At 44.1% G+C, this 22,650-nt stretch overlaps 2 protein-coding genes across 13 annotated transcripts in view; both read left to right on the plus strand.

Moving 5' to 3' along the window:
* The first annotated feature begins 98 nt into the window (after window positions 1-98).
* haus4 (HAUS augmin-like complex, subunit 4) lies at window positions 99-10,980 on the plus strand. 8 transcript variants are annotated; one of them, XM_078936604.1, is made up of 10 exons: window positions 102-239; window positions 5,810-5,869; window positions 6,879-7,018; window positions 7,100-7,258; window positions 7,460-7,642; window positions 7,743-7,839; window positions 7,919-8,064; window positions 10,103-10,233; window positions 10,377-10,445; window positions 10,580-10,980. In XM_078936604.1, the coding sequence occupies exons 1-10, from the start codon at window positions 236-238 to the stop codon at window positions 10,761-10,763; spliced, it is 1,173 nt and encodes a 390-aa protein (XP_078792730.1). In that variant the 5' UTR covers window positions 102-235; the 3' UTR covers window positions 10,764-10,980. The 8 variants fall into 8 exon arrangements, with proteins under 8 accessions (XP_078792732.1, XP_078792733.1, XP_078792734.1 ...); XM_078936606.1 differs by lacking the exon at window positions 5,810-5,869 and having other exon boundaries at window positions 99-239; XM_078936607.1 differs by lacking the exon at window positions 5,810-5,869 and having other exon boundaries at window positions 99-239; window positions 7,127-7,258.
* Window positions 10,981-12,148: 1,168 nt separating this feature from the next.
* The window catches only part of dock11 (dedicator of cytokinesis 11), an 85,330-nt gene continuing 74,828 nt past the window's right edge, over window positions 12,149-22,650 (plus strand). For 4 of the 5 annotated variants that reach the window (XM_023965824.2, XM_023965825.2, XM_023965826.2 and 1 more), the window contains exon 1: window positions 12,151-12,451. In XM_023965824.2, the coding sequence (XP_023821592.1) occupies window positions 12,347-12,451 (105 nt within the window). In that variant the 5' untranslated portion in view covers window positions 12,151-12,346. Of the gene's footprint in view, window positions 12,452-22,650 lie in introns of all 5 variants that reach the window. The other variant, XM_023965822.2, reaches the window with a different exon arrangement.

Below are 22,650 nucleotides of genomic sequence, written 5' to 3' on the forward strand. Positions count from 1 at the left end.
ACTTCCAGTGTTCCGGGTGGAGGACAAGAAGGGGCAGAGAGAGGTGACGGGTCCGGACCGATGGCAGGGATGATGTCTGAACCGCGGCGACGCAGACTACTACTGCCACTGCCAGCTGAGGGGGGAGAACAGCGCTCTCTTTGGGTCGGTTCTGGAGAATTCGCGACGACAACAAAGGCGCCGGCACCAGCAGAACCGAGCTAACGATGCCCAAGGAGCCGGAGGACGATGACTGATGGGTAATTAGCTTGGAGGCTAGCGTCTGTTTTCGGGAGTGCTAGCATGCTACAGTCAGATAGCCTGGCTGCGTTTGAGGGCTCGTGCGTGTGGCGTAATCTCCGCGCGGAACAGTCTCGCGCGCGTCGTCACCGGGGCGGCCGTGTCTTCGGTCGGTGGCGTGGTTCTCAGCGGCGTCTCTTCTTCACAAAGGCGTTTTTCAAAGCACCACCGCCCGGCAACTCCTCACAGCAGCCACCAATCCCCGCAAACACGCCGATTGACTGAATCGCAAAGGGACTGAATGACCTGAAAGGCCCCGCCCCCTCCCAGTGAAGCCCCGCCCGTCCTGCCCCCTATTAGCCTTCTGATTGGTCAGAACGGTCAACAATCACTTCCAGATCCCATTAATTGGTTTAGCAAATAAGGGCTGGTCCAGCGAAGGGGCCAATGAAATCCAGACAGTTGCCTACCGACGTCATTCATTGGTTGATTGTTCGTGTCAATCAAACATTTACTCATATGGACTGGCTCCCATGTCCAGGTTAGCCCACTCATGAATGAGCGAGGACCCCCACTTATTGTGTAAACACCACCACCACAGGTTACTATATATACTATACACCATGCTGGAGCTGCAAGAAAACGTTCATGCATATAAAACATGCTCCTAATATCCCCCCTAGATGCCCCCCCCCTCCCCCATTCACTACAAATGTAACAGAATGCTGGGGCATTTGAAGCAGCTGAATGAGAAGATATCCAGATTTGGACAAGGAGGCAGCTGTGGGACCAGCAGGGGAAACCGCACAGATAGCGCAAACGCCACGTATCGGCCCCTAATGCAATGTCTGCTACTGATGTCTGTGCTGCTCCTCTGAAGATCTGCGGCTAAAGATTAGGTTTGAATCACTGTCTGCAGTATTTGTGAAGCCGACCTCAGATTCCTTGGAGAAAAACCTTTCATGGAAGTACACGAACTGCACTGAGAAGATCCTGTTTGCGTCTTTTATTTTGAAAGCAGCTTCTGTCAATAGTAAAAATGCAATTTCACACTAGAGAAAATGCTAGTTTTTAAATAAACAATAAATACATACTATCACATTTTCCTAAAGCAGAGGTGAGCAAACTACACCCCAAGGGTTTCACATGCAGCCATGAAACTATTAAATCCGGCTCGCCAGAAAGATTAATGTTTTATTTTCTGGTGAGTCCCAAGATGGTGCACTACAAATACATGTACCTTTGTTTAGGTGCATAAAAGTTATTTTGCATTCAGGTGAAGTTGGAAGATTTGTTGTTTTTCTGACGTTCATGTGTGTTTTCCTTGTAGGACAGTCCGATCGTACTAACAGCACACGAACACAGCTTTTTTTCCCCTCAGTTTGTGTTTTTTCCTGAGGGACATCAACCCATCAGTGAGACTGGCAGTAAATTGAGAAAAATAAATCACAGTTTTGAAATTCCAAAATGTCCTGTTTTAAAATATATACATTTGATGTCAATCAATATTAAAGCAGGTTTTTCCAGTTCATTTTTTCTTTCTTATCAGGTGGATCAGCAAAACGAGCCACAGATCTGTTCCTGGTCTGGCCCTTCTGTCAAATTTGAAAGGGTAAAATAAGACGTTGCCGTTTCCACTAGGAATTGATCAGTAAGAAACAGGCCCAAATGGCTCTTTTGCAGTTAAAGGTAGTAGATTCAAAGATGTTATGTCTCTTTACCAATTTCAATGCAGAGAATTTAATACTGTACAGTATATACTGGTTTGCGGCGCCTTCCGTCCGTGAAACCCAGGTTCAAATCCGGGCTGCTCCCTGTTCCCTTCTCTACCTCCGTGCCGGTCCCAAGCCCGGTTGCCTTGAGAGGGTTGCGTCAGGAAGGGCATCCGGCGTAAAACATTGCCAAGTTTACCATGCGACTCGTTCGCTGTGGCGACCCCTGATGGGAAAAGCCGAAAGGGAAACAACATAATTTGAGAAATACTTTGCAGAAATTCCATTGAGATGCCTTTATTACCAGACACATCTGTAGTCATAATATCCAAGGTGAGCAAAGACATATGTCTGCACCTCTCTTGGCCTTTAAAGTCCCACTCCGAAATTCACCGCAGCAAACCTTCCCTTATTCCCAAACTACGGAGCCCCCCAGGTGGCGGTGGTTAAAAAAAAATCTGATAAACCCTGCGCACGGTTTGGTAATCTGTGTGCACGGTAAACAAACAAAGCTGTGGCGTAGAGTGAGGTGATCTTCTAACTAGGCGTTGATTATTGTTATTATTGTTATGAATGGCATCTTTAAATCCTTGCGGCTAGTGCTTCATTATTGGCAGAACTGACCCGGAAGTAGAGTTAGGATAAGGTTAATACGTGCTAACAACAGCATTTAGTCATGAATGAACTGAAACTGGAGGAACCACCACCTTTCTTTTGTCTGGACCCTACTGATAACACAAATTCACATGATTGTTTGCACGGTTTCTCAGGACTGTTCATTCAAAAGCCGCCTCCGCCCGTCCCTAAGCCGCTCCACTGCTTGGAGATACAAAGCTCCCAGGAGACCCGGTTCTCCTGAGTCGCTCACACAGAGCGGCCGGACGGACTGTGGTTTGAAGCGTCCTCCGTAACAAAGCACCCTCCCCTGCCTGCAAACACCAAGCTACGAGTCCGGCCGCGTCTGTAACCCCTGAACACTTATTGCAGGCCGAACAGTTTTGGTACCTACGCCGGTCATGTATGAATCCAAACTCCCAACATAAGTCTCCGAGCAAAATACGCACGCTCACGATTGCGCAACAGTACGAGCAGAATTGATTAATCCGTGCGCACGGTTTATCAGATTTTCTTTTTTAACCACTGAGACCTGGGGGCTTCATACCAAACCCTCCCTTTGTTTACAATTTCTTTCTTTTATTGAATTTTAGTCTATCGTCCCCCTGGTTCTGCTAGAGAATTTTTAAATGAATTTTCTGAATTTTTATCTATTCTTATCAAATTTGAAAAAGTTTTAATTCATGGTGATTTTAATTTGCATGTTGATGACCCATCTTGTAAAGTAGCTTCTGAATTTTTAACACTCACTGATTCTTTTAGCCTAAAGCAACATGTTTCTAGTCCCACACACAACAAAGGTCACACCTTAGATCTTGTTTTTTCCATTGGCCTAGATATACGGTCTCTGAATGTGGTGGATGTTCATGCGACTGACCATTTCTGTGTTTATTTTAACATATCCAGTCATGTGTCCAATAACTCCCATAAAGTGGTATCTCAAAGGCGTATTATAAATCAAACTGTTGTTGAACAGTTTTCAAAACTGTTTCATCTTAATCTTATTGATTATTGTGACGATGTAGAAATCCTTATCAATCATTTTAATGGTCATTGCCTGACTGTTTTGGATATAGTGACACCCATGAAGCTTAAAACTAAAACATCTTCCAACTCTCCTCAGCCCTGGTTAAATGAAGAGATTGCTGCTTTCAGAAGAACATGTCGCCAGGTAGAACGCTTGTGGAAGTCCACTAACCTGGAAGTACATAGACTACATTTAAAGGAGATGACTGGGACATTAAATAATATGATTAAGCTCGCCAGATCTAAGTATTTTTCTGACCTAGTACATATGAACAAGAGAAATCCCAAAGTTGTCTTTGATACCATTCAAAACATTGTTTCACCCTCAGCTCCACCTGTACCTGTTTACACTACTGACGATTGCAACAGATTTTTACAATATTTTGTAAATAAGGTGAATGAGCTCAAATTAAACCTAAAATCATGCAATGAGAATACCACTATTGTAGCCTCTTTAAACTACTCCTGGACTAACTTTTCTGCCATCTCAATAGACAATATCATGGTCGTATCAAAAAAGATGAAGCCATCCTCATGTCCCCTAGATATATTGCCATCATCTATGTTTTTTAAAGTTATCGACCTAATTGCCCCATTTCTTGTTAAAATTATTAATCTGTCTCTTTCCACTGGTACTGTCCCAAACTTCCTTAAACAAGCAGCAATAAGTCCCATCTTAAAAAAGCCCAACCTGGATCCATCACAACCCTCCAATTATAGGCCAATTTCAAAATTACCTATACTCTCAAAAGTCTTGGAGAAGATAGTGGCAGAACAGTTAACATCTTTTTTAAGCAACTATGAACTCTTCGATAAATACCAATCTGGTTTTAGAAAGATGCATTCCACGGAGACGACTTTACTTAAAGTTTCAAATGATATACAGATGGCTGCTGACTCTGGAAAGTATACAGTTTTGGTTCTTTTGGACTTATCCTCTGCATTTGACACTGTTGATCATAAAATACTGTTGGGCAGATTAGAAAATGAGTTTGGTATTGCTGGGTTTGTTTTAAAGTGGTTTACCTCCTACCTGACTAATAGAACATTCTCTGTCTACATAAATGGCATGCTTTCTGATACCGCTCCACTCCTACATGGTGTGCCCCAGGGATCTGTTTTAGGACCTCTTTTGTTTTTAATGTACATCTACCCTCTTGGAAAGCTTTTGAATAACTTTAAAAATGTGTCATACCATTTCTATGCCGATGATATTCAGCTGTACTGCTCTTTCAATGACACAGAACTCCACAAACTTACAGAACTACTAGATTGCCTTGCTTGTGTTAAATCTTGGCTCACGAGTAACAGTCTTCAGCTAAACTCAGAAAAGACAGAAACACTAATAGTTGCCCCAGAAAACAAAATCCCAATAATTTCCCGGCATCTTGGTTCTTTGAGCTCCTCTGTACAGCCCTGTATCAGAAATCTTGGTGTATGGTTTGACCAGTCAATGTCTTTGGACCATCATTCCAGCCTTTTAATTAGAAACTGTTTTTATCATTTACGTAACATGGCAAAATTGCGGGCGTTCTTATGTAACTCAGTCTTAGAGATGGTTATCCATGCTTTTATTTCTTCTCGTTTAGATTATTGTAATTCTCTTTTTTATTTGTTTTAATAAATCTGTTCTTAACCGTCTTCAGTTAGTTCAAAACACTGCTGCAAGGCTTTTAACAGGATCCGACAAAAGGGCACATATTACCCCCATTTTATCCTCCTTGCACTGGCTCCCAATCAAGTGGCGTATTGATTTTAAAATTCTAGTTTTAACCTATAGAGCTTTAAATGGACAGACCCCAAAATACTTATCAGACTTACTCTGTCCTTACGCTTCCAGCCGTGCCCTCCGATCCTCAGATCAAAATCTTTTAAAGATTTTTAAGACAAAGTACAAAACCAGAGGTGACCGGTCGTTCCAGGGAATAGCCCCCAGACTCTGGAATGCCCTCCCTCTGTCCCTTCGTGTGGCCGACACCGTCGATTCTTTTAAGAGTCAACTGAGGACACTTTTATTCATAAATGCTTTTAGCTGACTGGTTTTATTGTTACTTTTATTCTGTTTATTTTTCTTCAATTTAGTTTTGCTTACATTATATTTAATTGATTGTTTTTCTGCTTTTACTGGGTTGTATATTGTTTATTGTTCAGCGCTTTGTGATTTTATCTGTGAAAGGCGCTATATAAATAAAACTTACTTACTTACTTACAATCTCTCTCCCACTGTGTAAACAAAGGGATCATGGGAAGTGAGGGAAGGCTTACTCCACGCCAGCTGTCCCATCCATATTTCAGAGGTAAATTCCTGCCGCTCTGCTGATACTATGTCCCAGAAAGCAATAAAGATTTTTTTATTTTGTCAAAAAACTTTGTGATCATAATTTAAAGACCATTGGGAAATCTTATAAAAATGTAGCTGGAGTGGGACTTTAACATTTACCTTACAAGTCATTACAAAAACGTATTTTATGCTTCACTTTAACTTTATTAATTTTTTTAAAATAGCTAAAAGAAGTTGACTGAGTCATAACGACCACATTTCAAATGTCAAACCGAGCTTAATAATGATAAATGAATGTTAATATTTGAACAGGACTTCACTCGTTAACAGTTCATCATGTCAAAACGTCTAAATGTAAACTATATTTTGTTTTTATTCCTGATTGATAAACGTCTGTCTCAAATCAGTCATGTTGGTCTCTGTCTGCTGAGATGCGCGCCTCCGCGGGCTCCCGCGCGCTCACACCAGAGGAAAACCGCTGTTGTGATTCGTCGTCCCATCAAGCCCTCCAAAAACCACGTGGCCTGATCAGCCAATAGGAAGGCTTCTCTCGGGCGCGCGCGCATTTCGATTCCGGAAGCTGCAGTCCCTGTTTTCCTAGTGGCGGAAGAGAAAGCGCCAGCACTTTTGAAATGGTTCAAGTTTTTTCGAGTTCGAGACAATTTTAGTGGAAAAATGTCTAACGTCACCGAAAAGACAACCGTAAATTTGCTCGGAAAGGAGGCTAATTTACACCAGCAGGGTAAGAAGGCATCATACGGCTGAAATGTTTGGTGTAATTAATATGACATCATTGTAATATTATAAACACCTTGTTAGGACATTACATTTAAATAAAAGGCATATATAGAAATATTTTGGCATAAATTATTGTAAGTTGTCTTGCTTATTTTTAAGTCATAGGAAATTTCATTTAAAAAAAAGTCACGTGCCTTATATGCCAAATGTATTTCATTGAACTATTCAGATTGTTGTATTATAAATACCAGTCTTTTGAGATGATTTGTTTGGCTTTCTCTTGACAGTTCTGGCCTCCTTCCCTCTGTGTGATGTGACAGAGGATGACCTGACCCAAAACCCTCGGTTCTGCAAACTACTGGTCCTTCTGGCGCAGCACATGGACAGAACCGGCCTCACAGCCTCACTAAAGGCAGAGCTGGAAAAGGTTTCTGCCTCTGTACTTTCTTCAAAACAAACGGCCAAATCGAACATGATGTTCGGATTTCATCCAGAAAAATAAGATCAGCTGTGCTTTTGCTGGTGTTTCCTGCAGACGGAACAGAACCTGCAGAGTCAGAGAAGACAGTGGCTTCGCACCGAAGTCCTGCACAGGGGTCTGCAGGAGATGATCCAGGACCACCACGTCAGGAAGGCTCACGTCACTGAACCCCCTGATCAGAACATGGTACTTTTCAAACATAGTGGCACAGAACCTACATGCAGTATTGACAGAAAAAAGTGATTTTTAAAGCTTTGTTTCAATAACTTTATTACAATATGTTACACTGATTAAAAATATTTGATTGACCGAACTTTAGCTAACAGATTGAGATGAAGGATTGCTGTTTTCATTTTAAATGGGATGAGTGGGTTACCTCCTAATGAGTGTTTCAGACGTCCTGTGAACAAAACCACGCCTGATCTGCAGTTCCACGAAACGATGGAGAAGTGTCTGCTGGTGGCTCAGTGTGTCAGACAGCTGGACCCCAGCAGCGCCACAAACGAGGAGCAGCCGTTTGTGTTCGGCCTGACGCCCCGACACGTGAAGGAACTCACGCCGCCAGATAAGGTCAGTCACAGAACTAGACTCTGTGGAAGCTCCCGCTCTGTTTCTACATACAAAAAACACGTTTCTCATCAGAGAAGTCGACCGTTTCGGTTTTTCCCAGGACGTCCAGAGAATGAGACGAGCTCTACCCAAACAGCTGGAGAATCATCTCAGGCAGAAATGTCTTCATCTGCTCTCCTACTACCAGCCTGAATGTGGTAGAAACCTCTATCAAAGTTGAAACGTCTTTTTTTTTTCGACACCACGTGCAGCACGCTGTTGTGTTTTGCCTTTCAGAGACGGAGAGCGAGGGTCTGAAGACCGTCAAGCTGTCTCATTTGTCGGCCCTGTTGGATAAAGAGAAGACGAGGGCAGAAAGTCTGAGAGGAACCTGCCGGGAAAACGCGGTTCTGCTGCAGAGACAGAGCCAGGTCTACCTTTGTGTGAGTTCCTTTCCTTTTTCCGCTTCTAAAAAAAAAAAAAAAAAGTAGTTCCGGTCACCTAGCTTAAATGTTCTGTATCACTGCGCTGGCTTCTTTAAAACGAACTTTAGCTTCATCATCCGGACAAAACCAAACGGTTTATCTCAGAACTGATGCTTTCTTTAACACAATATCTGCATATATGTCGCTTATCTACTTATTTTGTAAGTGACCATGGTATAGGCGGGATAATGGCCTTCAAAATGTGCATTATCAGAAATTAAGGCGGAAGCAACCGGACTTAAGGTACATGGAGGTGTGGAGGGATCCCATATCCCAAATCCCATACTTTCCACACTGAGGTAACAAAGAATCAGTGCTTGCGCCTCTGCCTGCCCCAAGGGATCCGAGAACCAGAGGCTTGTTGGTACGTCCGGGCCCACCAGCCTTGAGAAGGTTTCCAGCGCGTACAACACCGCCGTGCAGCTTGCGCCGTCAAACTGAGCTGGCGCGATCACATCCATCGTGCCAGGGATCAGACATACGGCTCCGTCGAAGAGGTACTCCTCTGACCTGCAGCCCTGCAGCACCACCATGTCGTATCGGGGGCTCCTGGTGACGCGCAGGGTGGGCGTCCTGCTTGCAGACGGCGACCTATCTTTCCCTCGAACGAAGCGCGAGGATATCAGCAAGCGAGGCACCCCAGGTGCAGCCGTCTCGATCTCTAGCACAGAGTGCCCGCATTGAAGCCATTCTGTAAGTCGTCCGCTGAGGACTCTTCCTGCTGTCCCCATCCTCCTTCTCCATTCCTTCTTAGCCTCTCCGGGTTGCCTTCCTGTTCCTTTGCTCCCACCTACGTCTCCGCTCCTGTCGCTCGTGCTACTCGAAGCACAAGAGACGCCATCCTGCCTCGACTTGGGCACGATCACCAGCGCGTCCCTCAGAAGGTGCCTCAGCACAGCGACGTGGCCGTTTTCCGCGAGTACAGAGAATGCCAGTGGCGTGGAGATCATCTCCTTCAGAGCCTCCAGGCCAGAAACTGTGAGGAAGTTCGTCTTGATCACTCCGTCGAGTTCCCTGTGAGGGTTCGACATCCCACCAGCACAGGGGCCTTTCATGGGCCCCGCGAACAGAGGATACATCGGCTCCAGGTCTCTAAGGTCCAGGGGGACAGCGGCTTCTCCGGGCAGCACGCATCGCAAGGCGAACCGTGTCCCAAGCCCACAGTCTCCTAGGGCCAGGGCGCACAGCGTGCGGACGACCTCTTCTCGGCAGCCGAATGAGAAGAAGAGGCAAACGCGAGCCTTCCAAGAAGACACCACCTGGTAGAGTGACTGACCGTCAGAAGTGTAGATGCGACCGGAGATCACCTCGGCTCCGCGCACGTCCCTCTCCTCGACTGTGTTGCCCACGCTTGTTTCTGGCCACCAGTTGGAAGAGGTACCCAAACTGCTCTCGGAATGTGTCTAGATCATCAATGAAGGTTCGGATCCTCCGTCGTCGCGCGCTCTAAAGGCTACGTCTGAAAACACGGACAGCGTTTCCCTGAAAACGGCGAACGCGCTGTCTGAGGGCCGCAGCCTTCTGGGAGTACGAGGCTCCGCGAACTGCCGGATACTCAATGCACATTTCGTCCACCAATAACCCTTACATGTCCTGACATATTTTAAAAGACCCTCCCTCATTAAATTACCCCTCTTTTCATATGTAAATGACTGCATTTAACTCGGATTTATTTAAAAAAAGTTAAAAACTTCATGTCAATTCTGAGAAAACCTTCAGAACTCTTAAAAGGAAGAAAAACGGGTTGATTTTTGAGTTTTTAGAGCAATCATTTTGTGTTCTAACTAATTAACTAAAACCCTGAACCCTATAAACTACTACATTTCATCTAGAATAAATGCCTCCTTCATTATTTATTTGTTCTTTATATCTAAAAAAAAATCACTTTTTAAATGCCACACGGATTTCTAAGTAAAATAACTGATCAAAGTAAAAGATGGAAATTGATATTTAGATTAATGTTCACTGCGTTTGATTTCTGTCTTTTACCGTCCAGGAGCTCATGAAGTGCATCCAGCTTCTCCAGACTCTGATCCTGGACCACAGACTGAAGATCCAAACCGATCTGGATCGAAGTAAATTAGATTACCTTGAAGGCAAATGTGAATTGGTCTTACAGAAGCTCAAGTAAGCTTTTTTAAAATTTATTATTCTGTATTTATAAATCTGTTTCATTTTTCCAACAGAGGCTAATTCTAGTAACGTTGAAATACCATTAAACTGCAGTTATTCATCAACATTTGAAACTGCACATGTGTTTTATTTTGAAGGGCTGAGACGGTGGAAGTTCAGCTGGACACTTACACGCCCGACTCGATTTCTGCTCACAGAAAAATAAGGCAGGAAGGAGTTTTTCTTTTCTTTTACATTTTTAATAAATGCTAAAAGTATTTTTTCACTTCAGTGTTTTCGAAAAGCACACAAAGGTATGGAGGAAGTCTGTGTTTAAGTTTGACTCTGTTCTCCCTCACAGAGAGAAGCTGGAGGCCGAACTGAAGGCCTGCCGGGCAGAAAAACAGGCCGCAGAGCTGAAGCTGACCTCCTTTGAGATCTTAGGGAAAGAGTTTAAGGCCCTCGCCGACGAGTACTGCAGACTACGGAGCGAGATAGAGAACAAAAAATGGGCTTTGGCGGAGTTAACTCATGTAAAAAGCTAAAGATTCTGTTCATTGTGGAGCCAACAACCATTGTTTGCTTTTCAGAACAAAACTTTGTTTCTAAAAGTAAACCTCCATATTCTGGATAGATCCAAATAAAATGAAAGTTTTAATGTCTTTGGACCATATTTCTTATAGTTATAGTTGAACATCCATCTTTTCCTGCTTTTGTATGTGTGAAACTGTTTTTTGAAAAATAAAGATTATTGTATTAAAACTTGTTCAAATAATGTTTTTACCCCCCAAAGTAGCTCCTTTTACACGCTTTTTATAATTCTGCACCACAGTGACATGTTTGCTTCTTTAAAAAGGTTAGAGATAATTTAACCTAGTTTACGATAAAAGGACATTTGGTTAATAAAGAAGGAAAACAAATCTTCCAAAATACAAAGAAATGCCTTTAAAAATCATTAATACTGTTTATCCATGAAAGGAACCACTAAATGTACGTTTTAGTTTTCCAGTAAATAATTCTTCTTTCTGCAATATAAATATAGAAACACTTTGTTTTATGAATGTAATGGTTTTTGGGAGGATATTTTTTGTTGTTGGTGCTATTCAAAGTTCATGTTTCCTATTCAATTACAAAAACACATTGTAATATTTGGAGTAGTGTCTGGTGATGATTTATCTGATTTGGCATTTAATACTTTATTAAAATCTGGAAAATGTTTATATTTTAAATCACTGAAATTTATGAAAAACAAAAATGCAAGAAAACTGTCCACTTTCATTGAAGATAACGTGGTGTTTGACAATCCCTAGTAATTCTAATAATAAAATAAAATAAGCACGTTTGAGTCCGAATGGGAAATGTGAGTTTCGTTGCGAAACCACAAGGTGGGAGTGTGCCACCACCACTGATGGCCCTCAGCAGCTCTTGTACTGAAATTATTTGACTAGTTCGTACTTTTCTGCTAGAAACGTTTCATTATGTTCCATAAAGTCACCGTGTGTGTGTCTACCAACAACACTGTAAAGCTTTTTGTTTGCCTCGATAACCTTTAATTTTGACGATCTCTGCTAGGGATGTCTGGCTCCGCTGAAAATCAGGAGTGAGTGAGAGTGAAGCATCTCGCAGTGATAATCGATCTCTGTTAAGGCTGTAAAGCTGTCTGGCTCCGCAGAGAATCAGAAGTGAGTGAGAGTGAAGCCTCTCGCAGTGATAATCGATCTCTGCTAGGGCTGTCTGGCTCCGCGGAGAATCGGAAGTGAGTGAGAGTGAAGCATCTCGAAGTGATAATCGATCTCTGTTAAGGCTGTAAGGCTGTCTGGCTCCGCGGAGAATCGGAAGTGAGTGAGAGTGAAGCATTTCGCAGTGATAATCGATCTCTGTTAAGGCTGTAAGGCTGTCTGGCTCCGCGGAGAATCGGAAGTGAGTGAGAGTGAAGCATCTCGCAGTGATAATCGATCTCTGGGATGTCAGCCGTGGCAGCAGCCCCGCCTCGCCGCTCGCCGTGAACCGCTGGCTGGTTCCTCTCTTCTCCGACGCTGCGCACATCTGGCCGCCGGTCACCGAAACGCCCCCGCCGCGGCATGCTCCGACCCGTAGCGGCTCGCCACGACCTGAATTTAACCGGAAGATGTCCGAGGTGCGAAAATTCACGAAGAGGCTGAGCAAGCCCGGCACGGCCGCGGAAGTCCGGCAGAGCGTCTCGGAGGCTGTGCGGAGCTCCGCGGACCTGGTGGTAAGCTGCCCGTGCGTGGAGGGGTCGTTCAGGGGGGGGGGGGGGGGGGGGGGGGGTGCGCCTCCTCCCTCTGCTGCGTTCGGGGACGCAGAGCGCACCTGTGCGGCCGTTTCCCGTCTCCCAGCGGCGTTTCTGTCTTTTTTTGTGTCTCTTTGGCTGCACAGGGTGACATTGTGAAGAAGGCGCGCGCACATGGCTCCTTTTGTGTGTGAGCAGCCGCGCGCCTTCCCTCATCTCTGCTGCAGCCTGACAGCAGAAAGAGGACGCGGAAACGCGACTGAAGGTGATGCTCGGAGCTGCAGCAGCGAGCAGGGATCAGGACTGTGGACGTGGATGCATTCAGAATCCTGCTGATGCGGCACTTTGTGCGTGGAGACGCGTGTCAGGATCCACGCGGCTTTTTAAGGCTGCTCAGAAAAGAGATGCTGGCCTGTCTGGAAAAAAACCCAAACATCCTGGTCTCGTGATGATCATCTTGAGTGTGACGCATAGAGTTTCCCGCTCTTGGGATCTTGTGATGAGGTCTGCAGTTGGGATGGAGGTGCTGCGAGTCTTGGTGCGTTTGCAGGCCGCTGGGATTATTGAGTGCTGAGTTGGGCCAGCAGACAACAAGCGCCTTCTGTGCTGGAGGGACGGCCATGCGTTGCCTCACATGGGGATTCCCTCCGGCACGCTGTGACCACACTTCCTCTGTCTTTTACTTCACTTCGGACTTCTTTCCTTCTGCTGGAAAATGGTACAGATGAGGAAATAAGTATTTGAAGCCTCTATCTGGGGGAAAAAAGACCTAATCTGTGGTAAAAGCCCCTATTATCAAGCCCAGAGGTCAGACGTTTCTAGATGATCAGGTTTCTGCAGATCTGGAGGAATTCTGGTCCATCCTTCTTCCCAAATGACTAAATCATTCAGAGTTGGTGGCTGTTGCTTAGCAACGCTGAGCTTCATTTCTCTCCAGAGGTTTTCTATAGGACTGAGGTCCAGAGACCGGCTGGACCGCTCCATGACCTTGCTCTGCTTCTTCTTCAGCTGTTCTTTGGTTGTCTTGGCTGCAGGTTTTGGGAAGACGGTGAAGTAACCCTGTGCCCCAAACCATAATGCTTCCACCTCCGTGCTTGACAGTGGGGATGGTGTTCTTGGGTTCACAGGCAGCAGATGGGTTGAGTTGAAGCCAAAGAGCTCCACGTTGGTCTAATCTGACCGCAGCACCTTCTCCCAATCCCTCTCCAAGTCATGAAGGAGTTCAAGCTTCAGCCGGTTTCTTAAGCAGGACGACTTTGCCAGCACTGCATGATGGGAAACCGTCAAGCATCAGCAATGGTTTTCTTGGTGACTGTGGTTCCAACTGCTTTGAGATCTCATGATCATGGAAACCGCACCAGGTTAGATCTGGTTTGGAGCCCCAGACCTACAGGTGGACTGATGGTCATGTTGCACCAACAGTTGTCATGGTAACCGCCAGCTTCTTGCTGATGGTTTTGTAGTCCATTCCTGTCTGGTGCAGGTCTACAATCTTCTACCTTTAAACCACTCAAAGGAAACCAGAACTCGTAACTAGGATATCAATGTCATTTTTCAGTCTCTCCCTGTTCAGACGAACCAACCCTCAGGTTGACAGACTGTCAGCTTCTTTCATGAGGCCAAACCTACAAAATCAGCAAAGGATCGACCTCTCAGGCTTCTCCGTGTCTGACAGTCTTGCTAAAGTTATGTCTCAAAATATTCTGTGGATACAAGCGGACCTGATTCTGCAGGTCCCGTTGGGAATTCGCTCCCACTTTGCCAGCATTGCTGTCTGCTACCTAAAACGTCAATACTTTATCAAAGGAGAGGTTATGCCATCAAATAATTAAATTACACTTTTTTTGCCTGAACAGGTTGTTAGCATTTCTTTTTGGCACTATAGCTCAGTAAGTCGATCTAAGCAGCTCAAGCTCAGCCTGAGGCTCCAATGTCGAAAGTTTAAGCTCTAAATCTTCTTTGACGTGTCTTTGATTTATCTCCATCAAGCTATGGTTGATGGAAACTTTACAGCCGCACTTAAAGACACAAGTCAGTGCGATTCTTTGAAAGTAAACGATACAAAAAGACATCTACTGAAAAAAGTCAAACTGTTTTTGCGTCTCTTACTGTTCGTGCACCAATTTGGATGAATGGTAGCTAAATCTTACGAGTCTAATGTTTGGATTCTAGATAAAAAAACTGAGTAGTTAACTTGTGTCAGATTGAGTGAAAATGTGTGGACTCTATCATTCTAAACGGCAGTTCTCTGATTCTGCAGAGAACCCAAAGAAAATCTGTGTTACTGATGAAGTGCTGCATCCAGAAGAGCAGCGCTCCCTGCAACCAACAGAACCACCAGCCTTTCAACCAAAAACCTGATGAGGGGACATTTCCTTTAGCATGTGGAACAGCTCATTAGACGGGACTGAACTCTTAGGAAAATCAGCAGCTGGTTCCCTGATGTCCCATTTGACAAACATCAGCACAGAAGCCACAAGTGACCCTAATCTCACAGCCGGGTGGGACCTCAATCCGGATCGTCCAAAACTTGTTTTGCATCAGACTGACCAGAAAAAGAAAGACCCGCCATAATACTGAGAGCTGAAGACGCAACAAATGAAACATGAAAACAACGATTCAATTCATGTCATCATTTGTGGCTGACGATACGATTCATAGTCCATAATTGTTCATGAGGAACGATCCGATCCTCTGACCTGAAGTGGATCCAGATCCTCTTGATCCAAACTTCCAGCAGTGAGACTCAGACAGAAATTCCTGCTACTGAACATTTTTCCAGATTCTTGGATTTCTTCCAGAGCATCAAGTTAAATGAAATCTGTGTCCAAACCAACAAGTAAACTAGAATGAATGTCAAATCCATTCACATGTTAGTTTCCTAAAGTTCACCACTGTTGTTTTTCCACATCCAAAGAATCCAAAGGGAACATTCCTAGAACATTCTAGACACTGGATGGTCACATGACTTTATTCAAAGTTTGTCCACACATTGGACGTGTAATGTCAGCTGTGATTGGTCGTTTTTACGTTATAGGAAAATAAACCTCAATCCAAATGGTATTTTCCAATATCCGCATAAGCGATTTATTTCTATGATTTTTACGACTTTGATTCGATTAACAACTTTCCCCAGACGGATCCATCAGGTTGGATCGTAGGAACAGAAATCCGTTCATGGTTTCACCCCCACAAGAGGAATCAAACCTAAATGCTAGAACAGACTGAGCATCAATGAGTGTAGCTTAATGTCAGGATTGAGTTGAGGGTTGAATTCCCTTTTGCTTGCAGTGACTGCAAGGCACCAGGCGTGGCAAACAAAGGACCTCGGTACCGGTGTCATTCCTGAAAACATCTGGAGAACCTTCAGCCATTGTTGTTGTATTTAGTTGTTTTTTTTGTAGATTTTCTATAAAATTGAAAAAATGCTTCACACCTTATATAGATTATAGATCAATGTATTTCCATTTGAAACGATTTTATAATGTTTTAGGTCGATGCGATTGATCTGGTTGGATCGTTGGATTATAAATCAGTTAAATCAAATCGTTACACCCCTTATGAAAAGTCACTCTGATGTATTCAGTCTCTTTGTTCTGTAAAGTGTCTGTCGTTGGACCATCAGCCCTGAAAAGTGCTGACTTTGGGTTGGACCTCGTTTTCTTCCAGATCTCCCTTAAATCTTGGGGCATGGATTCTAAAAAAGAAAAACAAAAACGTTGGACGTATTCCTCATCGATTTTGGTCGATACCGATGTAACAGCATCACTCGGTGACTGTTGTCTTTTCACCATAAATCTCTCATCCAGATCAAAGGTGATCTTTTGGACTGTGTTCAGGTGTTTAGCTGAGTAGAGGTCAGTGAACTCATCGTTGGAGAGGATCTGAGCTTCATAACAGAAAACACATCGTGGGGTGGAGATGTGGGGCTCAAACTATGCTCAGCTGAGACTAGGGCCAAGTGTGCCAAAAAGAGTTCCTCACGTTGTTATATCACCACCATCCTAAGCTGCTGTGGATCCAGTGGATCTTTCCGGCCGTTGGTTTATCTTCACGTCAGTCAAACTCATTGGAACACCAGATCTTGTGTTTTCCAGTTTCCAGCTCTCAGCTGACAAACCAGTAGATCTTCAGCTTCGGGTTTCACCTCCAATACATCCAGACATTCTGCCCACTTAGAAAGGATCAGGCGATTATTTAAGTCTCTTGATCTCTAAAATCAATCTAGCACATTGTTTTCACACTATTCTGGTTGGAAACCCCAGAAGGTCTGTAGTTTTAGATAAACTGGTCTTACCCAACAGTGGTCTCCAATCCCCTGACACTTGGTACCGGGCCGGGACAGAAACAGAACTGTTTGGTTTATTTTCTGATACTGAAGGAAGTTTTAATTTGGATAGCTAGCGGATTCTGTTCATCACATCCGTCCGTCCGCCTGTCTTGATGCGTTAGTCGCCCAGAGCTCCCAGAGCAGAAAAGCTAATAAAAAACAATAAAAAAACGAGTTTGGAAAGTTTGTTTTGAGGAGAAAAGATTCAGTGAGTTTTTGACTTCACAGAAAAATAAAGCTGGTGCTTACAGACCAAAACAGGAGTTTTATTGAGGTAGTTGTTCTGACGAGCCAGAAGCCGCTCTGCCTGATACTCGAATGTTTCCCACACAGATAATAAAGACGCAGACGCGGTGGTTAGTCTTCCACGATGACGTCTTCATCACAAAGTCTGAGTTGAAACCAGCCGCAAACTGGGCAGACAGTCGACTGGGTCGAGTTCTCAGTGATGTAATGACATTCTATGACAAAAACAAAAAATGTACAAATGTTTACAAATCAGAAACAACTTCTGTTAATCAACAATTTTCCTTCACCGAATCCTACAAAAAAAAATCTACAGTTTTTTATATTTTTTGAACTAAATGTCTTGTAGTAGCATTTTAATTTGAAAACTAGAAGGAGCTGCAGGTTAAATGCTATAATGCTTAATGAAAATAAACTTAAAGGGTAATAATTAGCACAAAAATAAAGAAATAAATGATCGAAGATGACCATAAATAAAGTGAAAACGGCACATTAACAAAAGAGACATATTTGTGAAAAATGCCTGAGCCGGGTATCGAACCAGCGAGCTTCTGCACCAAGGATTCCCCATTTATTTCAATGGAGGCAGAAATCCTGGAATATCTGGAAAAGTTCAAGGATTTGAAAAACCAAAAGTCACAGCTGGAAAAAGCTGAACAGTTGAATGGTTGAAATAGATGAAACACTGTAGGAGGATTAAGTAGCAAAAAATGGAGGAAGATACTAGAATAAAGAAAGAGAAACAGGAAAACAAAAAGAAACCAAATAGAAAGGGAATCTAAAAAATATGAAAAACATTTCAGACCGGGGCGTGAAAATATTGCCTGACATTTAACCGGTTCGCGGCTTGAAAAAAGATTGGAGACCGCTGGTTAAAGCCCAGCGAATGTTAAAACGAGTACGTTTATTCGCCCCTTTTCCTCCTCCTGATGCTCAGTTTGAATTCAGTCGTTTTCACGTCACCAATGTTCCGAGCTGCGGTTCAACGAAGGATGTGAAGTGCTGCTGCTGGCAGAGGGAGAGCTAATATCACAGCCAGCGGCCGTGGTTACGCACACACGCCTTTCAGCCGTAATGCTGGAATTCCTCTGGAGATTAGAAACACGGTGAGTCCTATAAGCCGATCATACCAGAGCAAAAACAGGGCAGCTTGGGGGAAAAACAGACACTTTTCAGCCCAATTAGAGCAGAAAAGGTCAGTGTGTGCTTTTGGAAAGACTACCATGGGGATGATTCGAAAAACAACAAAAACATTTTTCTGAACACGACAAAAACGACTTTTGCAGTAGGCTCAGGTGGTGCAGTGGTTTACACCTGCCTCACAGCGAGGAGGCCCTGGTTCAAAACCCGGCTGGGACCTTCCCATGGGGAGTTTGCGTGTTCTCCTGGAGCACACGTGGGCTGAGCCGCGCCTTCACCCCACACTGTCCGGTATAGGCTCCAGCATCCCCATGAACCTGGAAGAGACTAGGCGGGTTTGGAACTGGGACAGACGCACTATTGGAGCCACATGTTCTTCCGTCTGCGACCTTTAACCCTAAAAGAGCCATTAGGTCCAGACTAAAACCCATCGAGAGCCACAAAGTCCCACCACCTTGTTAAGAAAAATACGCCTTTGTGACAGTTGAGCCATTTGTTCCTAAAATGTACCATTTAAATATGTGCTGTAATTGAATTATTACAGTGTCTCAACTTAATTTACTTCATATGGGGGTACATATAAGTTACTTTCAAAATAAAATACACCCAAATAAGATCCTCCTGCTGCAGCAGATCGTCTTGAATAGAGAATGCAAGCAAGTCAAACGTGGTATTTTCTATCATTGTGACCTTGATGTGACCTTTTCTCCTTTTAGTATTAACTATTATTACTATAGTAATTGGATTACTATTTACTAATATTAACATGACAACATCAATGTACAGTAAAGTCCAATAAAACAAACTATACATGGAAATACATTTATGTACCTCAAGATCTTTGCCTCTGAACCTCAACTACACACAGTTCTGCAGCAGACAATAACATTTGCTTTAATTTTTTCGAATAATGAACAGCTCCGACAGTAGATGAAACCTTTTTACTATTATTTATCTGAGTTATCTGACATCTTTGAGTTCACGAGGAAGGGAAAAGCTCCCCAGACCTCTGGATTTCAGTGTAATGTCATCAGTAGTACAACAAAACCTACATGTCTTATTATTGTAAGATCAGCTCTGTTTAAAAATCTAAATCTAAATGACAAAACTGAAATAATCTATTGTTTATTGAAAGCATTAGCAGTTTAACGTAAAGCCATAGAGCCACAGTGAAGGGTTCTAGCAGGATCAGCTGAGGGACAGCTGAGCGGTTTTATTCTGTACGTGACTTGTTTGGTTCCAGCAGGATCGGCTGAGGGACAGCTGAGCGTGTTTATTCTGTATGTGACCTGTTTGGTTCTAGAGGGATCAGCTGAAGGACAGCTGAGCGTTTTTATTCTGTATGTGATTTGTTTGGTTCCAGCAGGATCGGCTGAGGGACAGCTGAGCGTGTCTTTTCCGTACGTGTCTTGTTTGGTTCTAGAAGGATCAGCTGAGGGACAGCTGAGCGGTTTTATTCTGTACGTGACTTGTTTGGTTCCAGCAGGATCGGCTGAGGGACAGCTGAGCGTGTCTTTTCCGTACGTGTCTTGTTTGGTTCTAGAAGGATCAGCTGAGGGACAGCTTAGCGATTTTATTCTGTATGTGACTTGTTTGAATCTAGAAGGATCAGCTGAGGGACAGCTGAGCGTGTCTTTTCCGTACGTGTCTTGTTTGGTTCTAGAAGGATCAGCTGAGGGACAGCTTAGCGATTTTATTCTGTATGTGACTTGTTTGAATCTAGAAGGATCAGCTGAGGGACAGCTGAGCGTGTCTTTTCTGTACGTGTCTTGTTTGGTTCTAGAAGGATCAGCTGAGGGACAGCTGAGCGATTTTATTCCGTATTTGACTTGTTTGAATTTAGAAGGATCAGCTGAGGGACAGCTGAGCGTGTCTTTTCCGTACGCGACTTGTTTGGTTCTAGAAGGATCAGCTGAGGGACAGCTGAGTGTGTCTTTTCCGTACGCGACTTGTTTGGTTCTAGAAGGATCAGCTGAGGGACAGCTGAGCGTCTTTAGTCCGTACGTGTCTTGTTTGAATCTAGAAGGATCAGCTGAGGGACAGCTGAGCGATTTTATTCTGTACGTGTCTTGTTTGAATCTAGAAGGATCAGCTGAGGGACAGCTGAGCGATTTTATTCTGTATGTGACTTGTTTGAATCTAGAAGGATCAGCTGAGGGACAGCTGAGCGTGTTTAGTCAGTACGCGACTTGTTTGGTTCTAGCATGATCAGCTGAGGGACAGCTGAGCGGTTTTATTCTGTATGTGACTTGTTTGAATCTAGCATGATCAGCTGAGGGACAGCTGAGCGGTTTTATTCTGTACGTGACTTGTTTGAATCTAGAAGGATCAGCTGAGGGACAGCTGAGCGTGTTTAGTCCGTACGCGACTTGTTTGGTTCTAGCATGATCAGCTGAGGGACAGCTGAGCGATTTTATTCTGTATGTGACTTGTTTGAATCTAGAAGGATCAGCTGAGGGACAGCTGAGCGTGTTTAGTCCGTACGCGACTTGTTTGGTTCTAGCATGATCAGCTGAGGGACAGCTGAGCGATTTTATTCTGTATGTGACTTGTTTGAATCTAGAAGGATCAGCTGAGGGACAGATGAGCGTCTTTAGTCCGTACGTGTCTTGTTTGAATCTAGAAGGATCAGCTGAGGGACAGCTGAGCGTGTTTAGTCCGTACGCGACTTGTTTGGTTCTAGAAGGATCAGCTGAGGGACAGCTGAGCGGTTTTATTCTGTACGTGACTTGTTTGGTTCCAGCAGGATCGGCTGAGGGACAGCTGAGCGTGTCTTTTCCGTACGTGTCTTGTTTGGTTCTAGAAGGATCAGCTGAGGGACAGCTTAGCGATTTTATTCTGTATGTGACTTGTTTGAATCTAGAAGGATCAGCTGAGAGACAGCTGAGCGTGTCTTTTCCGTACGTGTCTTGTTTGGTTCTAGAAGGATCAGCTGAGGGACAGCTTAGCGATTTTATTCTGTATGTGACTTGTTTGAATCTAGAAGGATCAGCTGAGGGACAGCTGAGCGTGTCTTTTCTGTACGTGTCTTGTTTGGTTCTAGAAGGATCAGCTGAGGGACAGCTGAGCGATTTTATTCCGTATTTGACTTGTTTGAATTTAGAAGGATCAGCTGAGGGACAGCTGAGCGTGTCTTTTCCGTACGCGACTTGTTTGGTTCTAGAAGGATCAGCTGAGGGACAGCTGAGTGTGTCTTTTCCGTACGCGACTTGTTTGGTTCTAGAAGGATCAGCTGAGGGACAGCTGAGCGTCTTTAGTCCGTACGTGTCTTGTTTGAATCTAGAAGGATCAGCTGAGGGACAGCTGAGCGATTTTATTCTGTACGTGTCTTGTTTGAATCTAGAAGGATCAGCTGAGGGACAGCTGAGCGATTTTATTCTGTATGTGACTTGTTTGAATCTAGAAGGATCAGCTGAGGGACAGCTGAGCGTGTTTAGTCAGTACGCGACTTGTTTGGTTCTAGCATGATCAGCTGAGGGACAGCTGAGCGGTTTTATTCTGTATGTGACTTGTTTGAATCTAGCATGATCAGCTGAGGGACAGCTGAGCGGTTTTATTCTGTACGTGACTTGTTTGAATCTAGAAGGATCAGCTGAGGGACAGCTGAGCGTGTTTAGTCCGTACGCGACTTGTTTGGTTCTAGCATGATCAGCTGAGGGACAGCTGAGCGGTTTTATTCTGTACGTGACTTGTTTGAATCTAGAAGGATCAGCTGAGGGACAGCTGAGCGTGTTTAGTCCGTACGCGACTTGTTTGGTTCTAGCATGATCAGCTGAGGGACAGCTGAGCGGTTTTATTCCGTACGTGTCTTGTTTGAATCTAGAAGGATCAGCTGAGGGACAGCTGAGTGTGTCTTTTCCGTATGTGACTTGTTTGGTGTTCCGTCGTCAGAGCAGCAGGGACAGTCCTCAGCCACACTGAGGTTTCTGGTGTTCTGCATACACACTGATAGCCCAAACACAGAGGCCAGTGACGTGTCTTCATCACTTTCCAGCATGCTGCTTCGTCTTCCTCATGTTTTGGCTTCACTTTATCAGTGACATTGCAGCTTCCTCCTCCTCCTCGTCTTGCCAGCAGAACGTGTTGTCGTTTGGTTTCTCTTCTCTGCATGGTTACTTCCTCTCCTTCGTTTTTTAATGGCGTCGCTGCAGACTGTCACCTTGACTCGCTCGCTGCGGTTCAGCCGCTCATGGCAGGAAGCAGAGCGGCTGTGCACGGGCGGAAAGCCACGACAAATTGCTTCTGCAGACTGTAAAAAGATCATGTGGATTTTAAACTCTTGTGCTTAGATTGGAGGTGTTTTTTTAAATATTATAGGTGGAATAAAAAAGGAGAACTGGAAATGTCAAATGATGGGTTTGTCATAGATCTCATTTTGTCTGCACCTCCTTTTTAACGTTTTTGACTTTTGTCTGTGATTTTGTAAACTTTTTTGTTGTTTAATGTTGGATATATCTTTTCTCTC

Source organism: Oryzias latipes, chromosome 18 (assembly GCF_053564925.1).
Source record: "Oryzias latipes strain Hd-rR chromosome 18, Olatipes_Hd-rR_3.1".
Classification (NCBI taxonomy): Eukaryota; Metazoa; Chordata; class Actinopteri; order Beloniformes; family Adrianichthyidae; genus Oryzias; species Oryzias latipes.

What these genes read in the sequence shown, in the direction of transcription:
- haus4 (XM_023948898.2), top strand. Translation starts at nt 6,529, where the DNA reads ATGTCTAACGTCACCGAAAAGACAACCGTAAATTTGCTCGGAAAGGAG. An exon ending in GGCTAATTTACACCAGCAGG is followed by an intron (nt 6,596 to 6,878) that starts GTAAGAAGGCAT and finishes TTCTCTTGACAG; the next exon opens with TTCTGGCCTCCTTCCCTCTG. An exon ending in TCTGCTCACAGAAAAATAAG is followed by an intron (nt 10,446 to 10,579) that starts GCAGGAAGGAGT and finishes TCTCCCTCACAG; the next exon opens with AGAGAAGCTGGAGGCCGAAC.